The 17,529-nt window shown below is 53.8% G+C and overlaps 8 protein-coding genes across 8 annotated transcripts; 6 read left to right on the top strand and 2 right to left on the bottom strand.

Annotated features, from left to right (window-relative positions):
- Window positions 1–1,025: 1,025 nt before the first annotated feature.
- Window positions 1,026–2,748, top strand: LTR84_000800 (uncharacterized protein; the record flags this gene model as incomplete). Its single annotated transcript, XM_064844429.1, has 2 exons — window positions 1,026–1,049; window positions 1,108–2,748. 2 exons carry the CDS (start codon window positions 1,026–1,028, stop codon window positions 2,746–2,748), a joined length of 1,665 nt encoding a protein of 554 aa, XP_064712289.1.
- A 1,871-nt stretch (window positions 2,749–4,619) lies between these two features.
- On the top strand, window positions 4,620–6,234 carry LTR84_000801 (uncharacterized protein; the record flags this gene model as incomplete). Its single annotated transcript, XM_064844430.1, has 4 exons — window positions 4,620–4,931; window positions 4,988–5,436; window positions 5,492–5,552; window positions 5,608–6,234. The coding sequence occupies 4 exons, from the start codon at window positions 4,620–4,622 to the stop codon at window positions 6,232–6,234; spliced, it is 1,449 nt and encodes a 482-aa protein (XP_064712290.1).
- A 762-nt stretch (window positions 6,235–6,996) lies between these two features.
- Window positions 6,997–8,457, top strand: LTR84_000802 (uncharacterized protein; the record flags this gene model as incomplete). Its single annotated transcript, XM_064844431.1, has 1 exon — window positions 6,997–8,457. One exon carries the CDS (start codon window positions 6,997–6,999, stop codon window positions 8,455–8,457), a length of 1,461 nt encoding a protein of 486 aa, XP_064712291.1.
- A 109-nt stretch (window positions 8,458–8,566) lies between these two features.
- Window positions 8,567–10,273, bottom strand: LTR84_000803 (uncharacterized protein; the record flags this gene model as incomplete). The annotated part of the gene is made up of 3 exons (XM_064844432.1): window positions 8,567–9,640; window positions 9,697–9,901; window positions 9,963–10,273. 3 exons carry the CDS (start codon window positions 10,271–10,273, stop codon window positions 8,567–8,569), a joined length of 1,590 nt encoding a protein of 529 aa, XP_064712292.1.
- A 574-nt stretch (window positions 10,274–10,847) lies between these two features.
- On the top strand, window positions 10,848–12,347 carry LTR84_000804 (uncharacterized protein; the record flags this gene model as incomplete). Its single annotated transcript, XM_064844433.1, has 1 exon — window positions 10,848–12,347. One exon carries the CDS (start codon window positions 10,848–10,850, stop codon window positions 12,345–12,347), a length of 1,500 nt encoding a protein of 499 aa, XP_064712293.1.
- A 500-nt stretch (window positions 12,348–12,847) lies between these two features.
- LTR84_000805 (uncharacterized protein) lies at window positions 12,848–14,170 on the top strand (the record flags this gene model as incomplete). Its single annotated transcript, XM_064844434.1, has 1 exon — window positions 12,848–14,170. One exon carries the CDS (start codon window positions 12,848–12,850, stop codon window positions 14,168–14,170), a length of 1,323 nt encoding a protein of 440 aa, XP_064712294.1.
- A 61-nt stretch (window positions 14,171–14,231) lies between these two features.
- LTR84_000806 (uncharacterized protein) lies at window positions 14,232–15,269 on the bottom strand (the record flags this gene model as incomplete). Its single annotated transcript, XM_064844435.1, has 2 exons — window positions 14,232–15,107; window positions 15,165–15,269. 2 exons carry the CDS (start codon window positions 15,267–15,269, stop codon window positions 14,232–14,234), a joined length of 981 nt encoding a protein of 326 aa, XP_064712295.1.
- Window positions 15,270–15,751: 482 nt separating this feature from the next.
- On the top strand, window positions 15,752–17,299 carry LTR84_000807 (uncharacterized protein; the record flags this gene model as incomplete). The annotated part of the gene is made up of 1 exon (XM_064844436.1): window positions 15,752–17,299. The coding sequence occupies one exon, from the start codon at window positions 15,752–15,754 to the stop codon at window positions 17,297–17,299; it is 1,548 nt and encodes a 515-aa protein (XP_064712296.1).
- Between the last annotated feature and the right edge of the window lie 230 nt (window positions 17,300–17,529).

Consider the following 17,529-nt stretch of genomic DNA (forward strand, 5'->3'; position numbering starts at 1 on the left):
GGTGGTCGACGTGCGGTGTGCCTTGGATTGTTTGGGTGCGGAATGGCACAGGCCACGTTTGGGCCAATTGGGACGAATTAGTGTACGTGGACGGTGTCTCGCGGTGATGTCACCTCGGCGTGGATGAAGAACCAGGACAAAGAGAGTGGCATGTGGGTCAACAGCAATGTCCCCAGCAGATTAGATCATGGTGTCAAAGATGGCAATTAATTGGAAATGAAGAAGAGATGGAAGGAAACGAGTGTTGTAGACTGAAAGTCCGGGTTCTATGCTGTCTGTACGGAGACAGACCATTGTTGTTCAGGTCATTCTCCATCCAGCAGGAGACGAAAGGAGAACGAGAACGAGAACACGTCCAACCGACTGCACGTTTGGCTCGAGCTTCTGCAGCTTCCTCACAATTGACCGATGGGAGCTAAACTGTTTCTCGACGCCTGTGCGAGCTCTGGACGAATTGGCAGAGTTGAAGACGTCTGCCAGGCTTCACTTGCATCGACTTGTTTCTCCATCTCGCATAGCGTCCCGGTGGTAATACGCGGATAAAAAGGTCGATTGGGGCGACTGAAGAGGCCGAGGGGCCCAAGACTCCCCCGTAACTTTGGCACCTCCTGGGTCCAAAGCCGCCCCCAAAGCCGCCCACAGGACCGCTCGATTCGCAATAATCCGGTCACGACGGGAGGGAACAGCTGACCAGGCTACGTTGGAGCCTCCTGCCCCCAACTTTCAGCCCCTCCAACCCCTTGAGGCGTCGCTTCCAGTGGCTGAAACGCCTAAAGAGTACCGATCTTGGCGACCAATTACGCCTACGAGTTGTTCCTCCAGCCCTTGACAACCCGCTTGTTGCAGCCTCGTCGCAAGCAGTGACTACTTGCGTGAAACTTGGACCATCTCAAACCATCCCAATTCATTACGGACCTCTTCCAAGACACGACTCTAGAAGCACCGTGTGTCTCTGGTTTCTGCCGGCCCCCATTAGCTCATCATCGAGCGGGATTCGCCTGCTCCATCATCACCCTCTGGTCACAATGGAGACTGCGCCGTTGACTCTGGTAAGTTCCCAAGCGTTTGCCCCTCCACCGCCATGGCTCCGCTGACCGATTGAATCAGGCGCAGACTCATGCTCGCAATGCAACCCTCGAAACCGAACGTTCCAACCCGGTGGCGGCCAGCGAGGAACACGATCTGGCTGCTGCCGAATTCGCGGCTGCAGCTCACGGCACCTCGGACATTGAAGCATTGCGCATTTTGAATTTGTTGCAACAACATCATAAAAAGCTGGGGCGGTTGTTGAGAGAAAGTCACGAGAAACCACGGGAAAACGAAGCAACCCGCACAGCCTCCTCCACCACGGCCTCAACGGCGACAGCACCTTCATCGCATCGAGCGACCTCCCCAGAAGCCACTCCTCGACCACCGAGGCTGCCTCAGTCGGTCAGTGGTCGTTCCAATCCTCACGATCTATCCTCTTCCTTGGCGAGTAATCTGGCCTCGGCGAGAGGGATTCCGAGCGTTCGTCAAAAGAGACCGACGCCCGTCTCCCCTCTCGTTTCAAATCAACATGCCGATGGCCAAATTTCTCAGGATGATGCTCGAGCCAGGCAGACCATCTCCAGACAGGGCACAGATTCAAATGACCATTTGCTGTCGATGTCGCGGCAGGCAAATACCCGCCCTTCCTGGGCACCTCCTACGACCACCAAGTCGGATTCGGCGGACAAGGTCGAGGCTGAACACTCGACGGAACCGTCATCAGCTTCCGACGCTCCGTTCCAGCAGTTCTACGCAACATTTGAAAGTCTGGTCTCCAAGCTCAGCGCTCCGTTGGCATTTGCTGGCCTTCCACTCACGGTGCCCGCTCCGACAAAAGTCCAACCCGCTCTACAAACCCCACCCTCTCCCAAATCTCCCAAAGCGCCTACTCGCTCATCACCAGCACCGCCGGCTGTGGATTACTCCCAATTGATCTCCCGAGCGGCATTGCGCGCGGTGTCGGAAAACCCTGCCAATGGTCACAACCCGAGCGAGTCGTTCTACGTGGTCCCGACGACGGGTGGCACGGTGTCTTATGCCGAAATCATGAATCGTGCCGAACGTGAGGAACTGCGTGGTTTGCGGCACCACCGACAGACCTCCAATCTGACCAATATCTCGGAAGATGATTTTGTCGACGCTCAAAGCACGATCCTCCCACACAGCCGGACACGTGAGCCGTCCTCCAATCCGACTCTTGGCCGCTTTCGGCGAAATGGACCGGATGAAGCCAAAGTGGGGGGCAAGACGATGGAGGAGCTCTCGATGGAAAACCAAGCCCTCAAGCACCTCTCCGACACACTGTCAAAGAGGTTACATGTCTTTGAAATGTCGGCACAGACGTCCACCGCCGCGCTTACACAGAGTATTCGATCACTACATATGTCGCCGCTGACGACGCCTCTGCTGTCGCCCGAGAATTCACGGGGCAAGAACAGCGCCCGTCCTCTTGATACAGGGGGTGCCGATGAGGGATTGCTGAGGAGAATTGCCGAGCTGGAGGATATCCTACGCAAAAGTGACGCGAGGACCAGGAAGAAGGAGGAGGAAAACGCCAAACTCAAAGAGACCATCAGCAAGTACAAAGAAAAGTGGGAAAGCTTAAAGGCGGGTGCAAAGGCCCGACGCGAGAGGGAGCGAAAGGGTGGAGGTGAGAAGGGGGGCGATGCCGGTGAAGGTGCTAGTACGAGAGGAGCGACCGACGATGGTAATCAGTAATGGTGGAAGATGGTTCCAGGATGTATGAACAGAGCAGAATGGAATGATGTCCACAGTCAAAGTCTGGATTCCCTCTGAATGCGTTTGTGAGTGGTCGAGCCGGGTGTAGTCTCACTGATCTTCTCTCCAAGTGAGGATAGACCGACCTCCACAGCCTCCGTCATCAACGAAAGGGCATCAACAGCTGCTCTCCAAGTCCATAAGACATATACGGGCCAAATACTCTATCGGTGGCATCACACCAACCGATAACAGTAGTCAGGCCGCGTCAGAGAACAACCCGCTTCGTGCTTACCTCACTCAGATCAGATCATGTTCATCACCTCTGTTTCTTACATCACGTACACACACTGCAGAGACCAAAGGAGAAGGGAATCTCACTGCATAAATCTCCGAATGACCTGTCATCACAGATATTTGGTGGTCGAAGTCGATCTCCGAAGAAATTCGGAAGAACGAGTTCCGAAATCCGAATCTGTCGAACAATTCAAGATCCCACAGAAAGATTACTGATATGCTGCGCTAGCTCGTCACCTGGCTTGTAAGATCCTTCGTTCTTGTCTAGAATACACAACATTACGACGCCGACATGAATCCCGATGCTTCCAGGGGTCGGAGCCTACTACAAGTGGTTCTGGGATCAGTAATACCAATTGAGCCGCCACCCGTGGCCCGCGGGTCAAGTCCAGGTATTGTTGAGAGCAGGCTACTCGCGCCTCTACTGAGAAGTATCATTGGACTACAAGTGCCTCGGATTTCGCAAGGAGAGTCAGCACTGGTCGCCTGAAAATCCGGGGTAGGCAACAAGGCTCAAGGCTTCGACCTCGCGAATCCTCCCAGATAAGTCAGCAAAGAATACCACGCTGACTGGGTAGTCGCCAATTAAACCCACTTTCCATCCTAGAGGAACACTGAGGATCAGAAAATACCCGAATTGGACAATCGAACAACCTGGTCGAGCCAAGCGAGTCAGGCGAGGAGACGTCAGAAAAGTCATGCACGGCCACTCCTAAACTTCTTGTCCTTGACTTCGGCCGACCACGGATTTTGCCCACACAGGGAACCCGGTGAACAAAAGTAGAAACTCTTTTTGAGGTCCACTATCGTCGATTGAGGAACGACTACGAGCGCGGCAGTGGCAGCGGAGTTAGCGGAATTCATTCGATATCTGCCAGTGTGCCTCGGTGCAGAGTGAGACACCAGGAGGAAAAGATTCCTGACTTGATTCCACTCATGGCAATAATATCAACAGGCAGCCTCAGTTGCGTTGTCCTAACCCTTGGATCCTTGATGGCTCCAGGATGATTGCAAATGCAGCGGGTTAGGCTGTAGAGATCCAGGCTCCTGGTTGGCAGGACTTAACGGCTAACACTGACTCTGCTCGATCGAGAAGTGCCGTCGATGGCCACCGATTCTTAAGTCTCAGCTTCTGAGTAACCTCGGGGCGGATAGCCTCATGTAGGTAGATTGTAGGTGGGGTATCCGAGGTCGAGTCCACGATAAAACTCTCTTGCCAATCCTGGTCGCCTACCCCTCGATATGCCAACCGCGTTTATCCATAGGTTGGTGAGGTCTGGCGACATAGCGACCTAGTACCAAATCCTCGCTGATCTTGTAAACCCAAAACGAGAATGATGTTTTCGTGGAACCCTGACACATGAGTAGTCCGGTTCCCGAGGGTCAGTGTTTGCCATGACCAAGCCTGCCATGCTCTGCCCCGCGATGGAAGTTTCCTTAAACTCCACGAACGTCGTCAGTCGATAAGAATCTGGCCCTTTTCCTGTATACTGTAGTCTCAATCTCCCATTCCAAAGACACTGCAAACCCACATACAACACACATCCCATATAGTAGATATAGACCATCACATTATGGGTTCACTCGGAACTAGCAAAGACTTTGACGTCTTCAATGGCTTCTACAACACCATCAACGGCAAATTGACCACCACCGAGACGACCAGACACGGCATCAACCCCGCGACAGGGAAACCCAACCCAGAAGTTCCCGTTTCCACACAAAAAGATGTCGACGACTCGGTGGCTGCTGCCAAAGAGGCCTTCAAGTCGTGGTCCAAGGTCCCCCTCGCAGAACGCAAGAAGGCCCTCCTCGCATTCGCCGACGGTCTCGAGAAGCACGTCCAAGACTTTGCCAAACTCCTCACACAGGAGCAAGGGAAACCCGTAAGTGGAGTTCGCTGCCTGTAACGTTCAGATATGTCTGACAAGCTCTTGCATAGAACCAATTCGCTGTTGGAGAGGTTCAGACTGGTGTCCACTGGATCCGTAAATTGGCCGAGATCGAGATCAAGGAAGAGGTCGTGGACGAAGATGACGATAAGCAAGTCATTGTCAGATATACTCCTCTCGGTGTTGCCGTGGGTATCGTCCCATGGAACTTCCCCGTCCATCTCGCCTGCGGCAAGATTGCCCCTGCCCTAATTACCGGAAACACCATCATCATCAAGCCATCTCCATTTACCCCATACTGTGATTTGAAGCTCGGAGAACTCGCACAACAATACTTTCCTCCTGGCGTGGTTCAGGTATTGAGCGGCGATGACAACCTTGGCCCATGGTTCACAGCCCACCCCGGTCCAGACAAGATCTCTTTCACTGGTTCGACCTTTACCGGTAAAAAGGTCATGGAGAGTGCTTCCAAGACTTTGAAGCGAGTCACCCTTGAATTGTGAGTCCTTGTGGGAAGTCAAGAGTTGTAGCTCAATTTCTAATAATGACTCTAGGGGCGGCAAGGATCCCGCCATCATTTCCAAGACTGTCGACATCGAGACTGTCGCCGCAAAGGTACGTATTGATCCTTCGAATGGTTTCTGAGAACGATCATTGACTTCTCCCTTAGATCGCCACCCTTGCTTTCCTCAACTCTGGCCAGATCTGCTTGGCCATCAAGCGTATCTATGTCCACGAAGATATCCATGACAAATTCCGAGATGCCATGGTCGCTTTCACCAAGACTCTCAAGGTTGGCGAGGGTAACGAGGAGGGCGTCTTCCTCGGACCCATCCAGAACTCCATGCAATACGAGAAGGTCAAGACCTTTTTCTCAGACATCGAGAAGGAGAAGTGGACCGTGGCCGTGGGCGGCAAGAACGAGACCAAGCCAGGCTACTTCATCACTCCCACCATCATCGACAAGCCGGCTGACGACTCCCGAATTGCCACCGAGGAGCCCTTCGGGCCTATCGTGCCTCTGATGACCTGGCGCGACGAGGACGATGTTGTCGCTCGTGCGAACAATACTCTGATGGGTCTCGGAGCCTCAGTCTGGTCCAATGACTTGGAAGAGGCCAACCGAATCGCTCGCCAGCTCGAAGCCGGAAGCGTCTGGGTCAACACCCATCTTGAACTTGATCCTAACGCACCCTTCGGCGGCCATAAGAATAGTGGGCTCGGATTTGAATGGAGCGCCGCCGGCTTGAAGGCGTTCTGCAACGCTCAGACACTTTATCTGAAGAAGAGAGCTTGATTTGAGAGCAGACGGTGAAGTTTTCGGAGCCCTGGGAAGCCTTGAGAGCCTTTTTGGCACTCCAGGGGCGAATGTGTGGCGATACGTGACTCACGCATAGCTCAGTGTCTTCTCTGACTTCTGAGAACAATGCTAGATCATTTTAGATCGGATTTAACCATGTTGTCGCTCTTGAATGGGGTTGGTAGCGCGATGAAGCGGTCTTGACCCTTTGGCGGCTCAAGGGCTAGATCACTAGCACAAAATAACAAGAATACCATGACCGAGTTTCCAGATATAAAGCTATGATTGTACTGCATTCGCCATCAAGATGAGTTGATTTAATCCTTGTAAATCCATGGAAGGGTCCTGGTTGAAGGTGGGTGATAGTCTTCACGCTCAATGTCTTTAACCGTTTGCCGGATGAGCGGCTGACTTGGCAGCGGAGAACACCATAAGCACTGTGATTGACTTCTCGAATATCAATACACGATTATCTCGTTGACACCATGTAGATTCAAAGGTGTAGCACACAGTGATGTTGACCTCTCAGGCTGAAGGGGGATGGTAGCCTCAGGGGTACATAGAATCCGGTGGAGCATATCCCGCACATGTCCTTAGATATCCGTTCATGATCCACCGTAAAGCCAACCCCCTCCCAGGCTGGCTTCAACCTATTCGTCTTACTGGTGCCCTCCTGGCGTCCATCTCACTCACTCCCCAGTTTTCAAGTGTTTGAAAGTCGACGGCGATGCCTTGAAGAATTATTCGAAAGCCACCGCCATGGCGCTGTTCACTGAGAGCCCGGGAGACCATTTTGTCTCCCCCAGTGCACTGTCAAATCATACTGGCTCTCTTGTCGATGAATTCCCGTTGAATCCTCGTTTCCAAGAGCTACAGACCACTCTCAGGTCGTACCTCTTTGACGAGGCTCGAGGCACCAACAACACCAATGCACACACACCGGAACCACAAGCCCAAAGTCCTTCTGCGGTCGAAGGTCACCAACCGATGGTCCAAACTTTGGCGGGTTCGAATGACCGAATCCCACTGCTCAAGAAAATCAACTATCTCAACATCTGGATCACCGAGTGTGCTCCCTGGCTTGACATGTTCGACTCGGAGCGCCATTTTGGCATTCAGGTACCCATCCTGGCACAACGTAGTCCTGCAGTCCTCTACGCTTTGCTTGCCCTCGCGGCGAGGCAGAGTGAGAGGTATTCTGGCATGGACAACTCGTCGGAAGATTGTCTGGAACTGTACTCGCAAGCAATCTCATCGCTGGCCCCGTCTGTTGACGCCCGAAGCCCCGAAGTGCTCATCACCGCCTGTATCTTGTGCGTCCTCGAGATGATGAGCGTCAGTCCGAGGGACTGGCGAAGACACTCGGAAGGCTGTGCGGCGTTATTCGAATCTTCAGGCGTGAATGGTTTCTCCGCTGGACTCCTACAGGCGGTCTTCTGGTGCTACGCGAGAATGGACCTCTGTGCGGCCATCATCTCCAACGGCGCCGAGAGTACCACACTACCCATCACCAAATGGGCTCTGATTGAGACTCCGTTGGGATTCCCACAAGAGAGCCGCTCTCCGGAAGAGCTGATATGTGAAAAATTTCTAGAGAAAGGCGCAGCGGTGCCTGACATGCATGCCAACTATGCTGTGTATCTCTGTGCGCAGGCTTGTGATTTACTGGCCAGACGCACGAGGTATCTAGAGCTCGGTGAAGACAACGGTTGTACGCACGACAACTTTCGGCAGAATTGGATCGTGCTGTGGGACCGCCTTGAGCGTTGGGTTCAGAAACGGCCACCCCAGATGCTGCCCGCCGCAGAAATCGACTCACGACAAAATGACAACCATTTTCCGAGCATTCTGTTCGCCCATTGGGCGGCAATCTCGGGCAATCAACTCTACCACACTGCCTGTGTGCTCATGATGGAGATGGTCCCCCCAGATATCAACATGGGCCAACTTACGGGTTCGCACACACCATTGTGGCATGCTCGCTGCATCGTCGGCATCTCCTTGACAAATCCTCACCGCGGCTGTCTGAACAATGCCATCCAACCACTTTATTTGGCGGGCAAGTTGTTTACGCACCACGACGAACACAAAGTCATTATAGATCTACTGAACCATATCGAGGCGTGCTCTGGATGGGGCAGTCGATGGAGAATCAAGAGCCTCGAGAGCTTTTGGGGCTACCGCACAGAACGACGTACCACGAGAGTGGCCAGAGACTAGATCAAACCGCGATTCTTGGCCACGGTGAACTGAACGTGACAATCAGACACCCTCCTGGTTCATCCACCACCACCAACACTACAGCAATATTGTCCATTAGACCGGCCATTTAAGCGGACGCTCTTCTCTGGGCCTCCTCACCCCTGGTCTGCACATCCGTCACATATGTGTCAAACTTCCTGGCTGGGACATGTTTCATAAACATTTCGTCCAGCTCCTCATAGCTTCGGTTACGGGTCTCGGGTTGATACCACCAAAGGAAGGCGATACAAGGAAATGACAGCCCGCCAAAGATGAAGCCGAGTTTGCCCCCGAGATTGGCCTTGTCTGGGTTGAAAAGATACGGGAGGACAAAGGACCACATGATCCCCCAACAGCTCTGAAATGCGATACCGATGGCGATGGTCTTTGCTCGAAGACGAGCGGTGGCGACCTCGGTGAGCAGTGTATATGCCGTCGCGCCGATGGTCACATTGTACAGCCAGCAGTATACCAAAATCATGGCCACGGTCCCCTTGAGTGCGACAGGAGTCCCGACCACGGCGAGACCACCCATGATCCACAGGATGACGGTGAGTGCGGCCGTGCCGTAGACCGTCAGGAAACGACGGCCGACTTTGTCGATGAGATACCACGACATGATGTTCCCGACCATGGATATGACTTGCTGGACGATTTGCAACTTGAAGGACATTGAAGTGCTGTATCCGGCCAGCTGAGCATAATATGTCGAATACGAAGCGGCAAAGACGATTCCCGTAAACATTTGGACGGACAGAGGGGCAATGGAGACAATGGTGCGTCGAAGATTGGACCTGCGAAAGCACTCGGCGTAGGTCGCACCCTCAGTTTCTCTCCGGATCTCCTCGAGGGTGACCTGGATGTTGGCCAAGCGTTTGACGTCTTCACCCGACGTGGCACTGTAGCCCAAGCGGTGCAGACTTCGCAGAGCCTGTTCCTTGCGGTCCCTGCCCGCCAGCCACCACGGTGACTCGGGCATGAACCACACGAAAATGGCCGAAACGGCGGCGAAGCCATACTGGCTACAGAAGACGGCTCTGTAGGCCCAGCGGTTGGTGAATGTTCCGGTGCTGTTGACGATCAGAGAGACGGTGAATGGACCGACCGTGTAGGCGAGGGCGATCAAGCATGTCATCAACCCTCTCAGCGGCAGGGGGACAATCTGAGATCAATGTCAGCGCCAAGTCATGACTCCAAAGCATCCAATTCCGTGCTCACCTCGCCAATGTAAGTACCCGCCACGATTTGAATGGTACCAACGGCGAACCCGTTGAGGAATTTGCCACCGAAGAACATCTCATTCGTGGTCGCAACGAATTCCAATGTGATTGCAATGAAGGATACCGCGAGGGCGCCGATCAAGGTGTTCCGGCGGCCGATCGCGTCGGCAATCTGGGCAGCGGCGAGGCAACCGACGATTTGACTAAGACGACCTGTCAGTCACAGTGTACGATGATGTAGAAAGTCTGAGGATGTCCACTCACGAGGCGACCGGGGCACCACTGAAAGCGGACTGCCATTTCGTGCTCAGGACCCAATTGCCGTCGAAGAAGGAGCCAAAGTCCTTGCGAAACTCGGGAATACCCAGAATGTTGCCGGATGCCTGGTTCTCGAAGCTGACGAGCAACACCGTCCACACCGCGTACATACACCAGGCGAATGCCCGAGGGTTACGGCAGATGCTTTGCCATTTACCCTGCTGGTGGTCTTCGGCATTGGCGAGATTGGCGAGCTGTTGCTTCTGGTCGCTCTGTTCCTCGTGGGTGTGGACGTCCGCACCGATCTCCTTGTCCATGGTGAGGGTTTGTAGGTGACGACGGGGTTTGTCAACGGAAATTGGGAACGATCCTGTTGTTGTGGTTGGGAGTAGCTGCCAAACTCATGCGACAGTGACATAGTTTATATAGTGGCAAGATGCCTCGTCTCGTCTCGTGGTTACCCCCCACAGAGCCCCGGAATGTTGAACCCCCAGGCTGAACCTTAGCTTTGCGGGGTTTTGTCCGTGAGTGCGTGTGGTCTCCAAAGACGGTTGGCTTGTGGCCGCTTCGCGAGCCCGATCGGGTTTTCGGTGCCTCCGATCTCCTGAAAGAGGCATGATTCCGCCATGGTTGCTCGACGTTGACTAAACATTACTGTCGGGATCAACCCTACTCCAAGGCGTATGAGCCGTGTCGAGAGACCTTTCCTCAACGTACATCACGAGATGGCTGTGCGTCCCGAGTACACAAAAATGTCCGAGTCATCTGAGATATTAAAGCGTGGTCAAGGTATGACGTGAGGTTACCGAACGATATCGCATTACACCAGTTCGTCAATCACCGACTGCCTCAGGCGATTATTTCAACAGCCCAACGACATCGCCAGTCACCATGGTGGACAGATCGCGACTTCGAGTCTGCGAATCCAGGACTAGAGTGTTCATCGTGTCGGATATTTCAAACGAGCCAGATGACGCCGAGTCTCTGGTTCGTTATTTGTTGTATGCCAACGAATTCGATACGAGAGGGCTGGTGGCCTGTACCTCCAACTGGATGAAACGTGTGGTACACCCAGAAGACATGCAGAAGATTGTGCGAGCGTACGCCAAAGTCGTGGACAGCCTCAACCAAAATGTGCATCCAGACAACCAATATCCATCCGCTGAAAGTATCATGGACCTGATCACGACGGGACCCGCGCTCTACGGCAAAGAGGCTTTAGAGAAAGGCATCCCACTGAGCGAAGGAGCAAATCTCCTGATACAGAGACTCGACGAATCAGAAGAACCATTGTGGATTCTATGCTGGGGCGGAACGAATGTACTAGCACAAGCCCTCCAACATGTTCAGACCGAAAGATCGGAGAGCGAAGGTGTCAAATTCAGATCGAAGATGAGGGTCTATGCAATTTCCGACCAAGACGACACCGGGATGTGGATCAGATACCGTTTCCCGGATATCTTCTACATCGCCTCGGCGCACGGCTGGAACCAGTATGGCCTGGCTGCTTGGGCCGGTATCTCTGGCGACAGGTACTATGGGTTCGACAAAGGGGGACCCGATTTCACCAAATGTAGCAAGGAGTGGATCAAACAACACGTCCAAATCGGGCCGCTGGGCGGGGCATACCCAGACTACATGTTCATTCCAGAAGGCGACACCCCGACATTTCTATACTTGATCCAGAACGGTCTGGGCTCGTCGGAGCATCCCGGGTGGGGAAGCTGGGGCGGTCGCTACCTGCCAACGGACGTCGGGCAAGCGGGCAAACATTACACGGATGCGGTAGATCGTGTGGTGGGCAAGAACGGCGAGGTGTTTACGAGTAACCATGCCACGATCTGGCGCTGGCGTGATGCGTTCCAGAACGACTTTGCCGCCAGGATACAGTGGACGCTCGGCAAGGACGCCAGAACATGCAACCACGCTCCCGTCGCCATCGTCAACGACAGCCAGGGCGGACCGGAGCCTCTGCTCATCGAAGCAGAGGCGGGATCCACGGTTCAGCTGGACGCCAGTGCATCGTATGACCCCGATGGCGATGAACTGTCGTTTTCGTGGCTGCAGTACAAAGACGTCACCGCGACACAATGGTGGGTCGACGCAGAAGTCGAAAGCTGTCGCATCGAGGACGTGGACGAGAAGGCGTCCGGAAAGGTGGTGTCAGTCCATTTGCCGCCAGCCTCAAAGTGCGCGGTAGACATGTTCACGGGCAAGGCGAAGGAACGGGGCCAGGTCCTACACTTCATCTTGCAACTGAAGGATCACGGAACCCCACCGCTCGTGACATACAAGAGGGTGGTGATTCAAACCACCAACAAGGAATTAAAAGGTGGACGAGAAAATGCCGTAGACTCAATTGCCGAGGTGCAGCATGCTTTTGACGGGTAATGAAAAAGAACAACTAGTTGGATTTCAACGGGTTCTATTCTTTCGTTCTAAGCGTGGCCAAACCGATTCCCGTCCTCGTGTACTTCTGACTCGACGCTTTTGCCACAAATCGAGTGCCTGTACTTACCGTAAAGCGTTGTGTTAAGCACACCCTGACCCACACATCGGTCTCGGTGCCACACTCGCTCCAAAATCATCCACCTTGCGGTTGAAGGGGCCACCCGTGGACATCCATCTTCCCCATACTATGTGCAAGTGCTGCGTTGTTCGAGGTTGTGGAGCAGCCAGCGTCCAACTGTGGCTTTTTGAAGTTTTCTGTCACTCGAAATGTATGGTCCCAGATCTTTCGGCATAGGCTTAGGCTTTCACGGTTCACAGACAAACAAGTCAAAGATATTTAGTTGAAACATACACCGGTTGGTCATAAATTCCCAGTCTGGACAGGAACGGCGACATTATTCGACCTGCAAGTCACAAGCAAACGTGACATTTCGAACTCAATGGCCCCAGGGACGCTGATCGAAGAGAGCGACGATGTGAATGGGAATGGATATCGTGCCTCTCTTCATGGTACTGGAGAAACCAACGGGTCCAACAAAGCGACATCCATAAGTCCTATCGCAGCAGTATTACCTTCTCAACAATCAACAAGTGAAACCGACATATCGTCTCTCGTCGCCCATCTCTCGAAAAAGTACTCGAATCCATCGCTCCAGGTCACCCCCGAACACACCATAGAACTCTCAGATACGCCAATACCTCAACCTGGGCCGACCGAAGTGCTGCTTCACATCAAATGCTCAGGGATCTGTGGCTCAGACATGCATCTTTGGAAACACGGGCGCATTGGACCTCTCATCGTCAAAGGTCGCTGCGTTCTAGGTCATGAAGCGGCCGGAGTTGTCCTCGCGGCCGGGGATCAGGTCTCGACTCTCAGAGTTGGTGACCGCGTTGCCGTGGAACCCGGGATGCCTTGCCACGAGTGCTTTTTGTGTCGTAGCGGCCGATACAATCTGTGCGAGAGCGTCAGGTTCTGTGGCGTCAACGAGGGCTGTGACGGAAGTATTAGGAGATTCATGTGCCATGAGGCGCGATACTGCCACTTGATGCCCGAGACAATGAGCTGGCGACAAGCGGCACTGCTGGAGCCGCTGAGCGTGGTGATGCACGCGGTGTCGGAATGTGAAGGGAGAGTGGCACTGGGCAGGCCAGCACTGGTGTGCGGAGCCGGGCCGATTGGCTTGATCGCCCTGCTCGCGGCCAGAGCCAGTGGAGCCTGGCCGCTAGCCATCACAGACGTCGACGAGACGAGACTGGACTTTGCGAGGAAGTTGGCCCCCGGAGTGCACACGTGGAAGATTGATGCCGCGTTGACGGACGTCCAGAATGCAGAAATGGTGAGGAAGATGTTTGGATGTCGAGGTGACCGGGACGTCGAGCAAGGTGTGCCTGACCGAGATGAGTATCTCGCTCCTCAGGTGGTCTTGGAATGCACGGGGATCGAAACGAGTGTCGCCACGGCTGCTTACTCCTGCCGAAGAGGAGGATTGGTCATGGTCATCGGCGTGGGCAAGAGCAAGATGAACAACCTGCCGTTCATGCACATGAGCCTGGCCGAGATCCAGCTCAAGTTCATCAATCGCTACCGCGACACGTGGCCGGCCGCGATGAACGTCTTGGGCGAGGGCCGGGTCCTCAATCTCGATCCGCTGGTCACACATACATTTGGGCTGGAGAGCGCGGTGGAGGCCATGGACACGTGTGCAGATCGTTCATCAGGGAGCATCAAGATCCATATCGTGGATAACATAGACGTTGCGTAGCATTTTTAGACACCGAATGGGTAATTCATCAAATTAACACTAATACTTTTCCTAACCGTCATTATGCAAAAATCCTCAGTGGCTCGTGCAAGTAGAACCCAGGGTCGTTGAACCGCAGGCCAATGTTGAGCGCACTGATCGCTTCAATTTCCTCCTTTGACAGATCAAAATCCGTGACTTCGAGATTCTGCTTCAGCCGTCCTGCATTGTTGGACTTTGGAATCACCGCGATTCCTCGCTGGGTCGCCCATCTCAGGAGAACCTGTGCAGGACTTCGGCCCACTCGTTCTGCCGCCGCCGTGACGGGTTTCACGTCGAACAGCAGTGGAGTATCTGTTGCCCTGGCGCGGAAGGCGGGCGGAAGCTCGAGGAAGCTTTGTGGCCCAAAGCTGGAGTACGCGGTGACGGCGATGTGGTTTTCCTGGGCCATGGTAATGAGTTCCGGCTGCACCAGGTATGGGTGATGCTCAATCTGGAGAGACGAGATGGGGTGACGAGCATATGTCTGGATATCGTAGAGGGTCTGAGCTTGCGCGTTGGAAATGCCAATGGATCTTGCTATTCCAGAATCAACGGTGGCTTCCAGTGCTTGCCACGTCTCGTGGAGAGGGACCTTGGCGGTCTTGATGGTCTTTTGGTCTTTGTCCATCCACCAAGCAGGATATCGTAGAGTCTCGGGGCTGATGTATTCCAGGGAAACCGGGAAATGGATCAAATAAAGGTCGATGTACCCTAATCCCCACGCCTCATTTTGCGCTTTTGCCATCTGCGCGGCGTGATCCTGGCGATGGTAGTTGTTCCACAATTTTGTCGTGATGAAAATATCCTCGCGCTTCACGAGCCCATCAGCTATCGCGCGCTTGATACCCTCACCGGCTTCTTTCTCATTCTGATAGTCGTACGCCCCATCGAAGAGGCGATAGCCATTTTTAATAGCCTACGATATGTGTCAGGCCTCCTCGAGAGCCATTGAAGGTATTTGCTGATCACTTACGTCGTAGACCACATCGGCCGCTGTTTCGGCCGGCACTTTCCACAGCCCGAATCCCACCAAGGGCATCTCATGACCAGAAGCGAGCTTCACAGTGCTGGCCGTCATTTTGGATGGAGGTCTACCAGGAGCAAAAGGCCTTCTGTCTGCGAGGTGGCAGTCGAATCTCGAACGTGATGAGATTTGACATATGCGACATTCTATATGCCCCGGGCCAAACCGTCACCATCGATGGCGAGCCTCAGCTCATAGATCTCAACGCCGCTGGCACGGTGCAGAGCAAAACCGCGGTGACATCCTAGGGCGCCCCAGGCACAAAGTCAAAGTCACAAGGGCTGGCGGTCTACCCCTTTTCGGCTTCCGTAGGCACTGCTACCGAAAGCGGCACTCGGGCCAGATTCAAATACCACCATCCTTCGTGTCGATCCCACCTCAAGCCCGTCCAAATCTTGTGGTTCCCGATAATTGAGCTCTCATTACTTGAACCGGTAGTGGCAGGCATTTTCATCCAGCCCAACGTGTATCTGCGCTTGGGTGGTTCCATTCTCCAGCGCAAAGATGACAATAGTGCTCTCTGGGTCGACCAAGCCATGCACGAACGTTCGAAACGCGTCAAGACTGGGTGCTTAACGTGTCGAACCAGACGGAGGAAATGTGATGAGCAAAAGCCCAAATGCGCCAATTGTATAGGCAAGAGTCTAAGCTGTAGATATGGGCCTAATTTGACATTTGTTCCATCAAAGCTCCAAGAACTCATCGCACCAGGTTCCACTAGACCCTCATCACCAGCATCACCAGTCGTGCCGACACTCCAGACAGCCATCTCCCCGTCCGGCAATCAGCACACACCGACCCAGGACGACATCGGGTTTGACATTGATACTCCTGGAGAACTTGGCAACTTCTCAGCCGGTCTAGAGTTTCAACTTGGCTCCACGATCTCTGCACATGTGGACAGCGTTCAGTCGAGTAACAACCTACTGGTCGAAGATCCCCAACCTCGTTACCAGCCAGCTGAGCATCTGGTACCCCAAATCGATGCCAATCCACACCGAAAGAAGTATGAATTGGAGCTGTTCACGTACTACCGATATCACGTGGCTCCCGTTCTGGATTTGGGGCTGGGAAGCCTGGCCTACGGCGTTGGGGCGGTCCTTGACTCTATCGCGTCTGAGACAATCTATCATGCTATCCTCGCGGTGGCGAGTCTTCACCGAGCTGTCTTGCGGTCTCCAGCCCAACATGTAGACGAGGCCACTGGGATCATCTCGTCACACCTCGCTCAGCAGTCGATCGAAGCATCAACAACCAGACACTGTCTGAGTTCCAAAGCCTTGCTGCTCTGGAGGACGCTCTTGTCAACGCCGGTTCGTTCATGGTCATGCGTCGGCCCCAGCGTCCTAGAACATCTCAATTGCGGTGTAGAGTTCCTTGAAGATTGGCAGCTGTTGACACGACTTCATCTCGCCACGGTCTTGGCCGACCTTGCCACCGCTCAGCCAGTCAACCTCACTCCGGCACCTCTGAATACCATTGATGGCAAAGAATCCGAGCATCTGAAGCAATTGAGTGTTGCCCTTTGGAATCTGGAGCAAAGTGTCGCCCTCCAGAACCCCCCATCACCAAACTCGATCAATGAACGCTTTCCCCTCGCACAGCGGTGGCTCGACCGATGGCGAAAGCTCCAGAATTGGTATCACGCGAGATCTGATGATATGCAGCCCATCGTCGAGGTCCGAGAAGAGGAGATGTCTCAATTCCAGCTCAAGGAGACTCTGATTTTCCCATGTATCGTTTTCAGCAATGCTTGTGCCGTCGTTGCCAACGTCGTACATCACGTCAACGCCGTGATCCTGCTCCGGAATAAACCGCGCTTGACCAAAATCACGGGTCAGCCCAAATCTTCGACATCACTCCTGTGGCACGCCAATCGTACAGTGGGAATTATCTCGTCCGCTGCGGATGCCAAAACTTGGGACCCTGTGTTGATTGCCGCCTTGGTGTGCATCACTCGCCAATTCAGTCATCCAGAGCAAATTCGGGCGATACAGGACACGATGGCTAGGATTCAGACCATCTCTGGTGTCCACGTGCAAATGAAATTCCAAGATACAAACGACAATGATAACGATGGATGACTCGAGGGCACAGCTCTTGGCAGATACTTGCCACTCATGCAGTGGCAACTTGGTGTGAGGGTGGCTCGATTGCCTATTTGGGCATAATTAGCCATATGCAAGATGCAGTGGGAACGGTTCTATATTTGTGGAGAGCCGCTGTTCGAATGTGGAGGCCACATACTGACACCCGTGCTCACTAGTGAATGGCTCGTCGTCAAATACCAAAACCACTGTTGACGACATCCGAG

The sequence above is a fragment of the Exophiala bonariae genome, assembly GCF_035927105.1.
Source record: "Exophiala bonariae strain CCFEE 5792 chromosome Unknown scaffold_1, whole genome shotgun sequence".
In the NCBI taxonomy this organism is placed as follows: domain Eukaryota; kingdom Fungi; phylum Ascomycota; class Eurotiomycetes; order Chaetothyriales; family Herpotrichiellaceae; genus Exophiala; species Exophiala bonariae.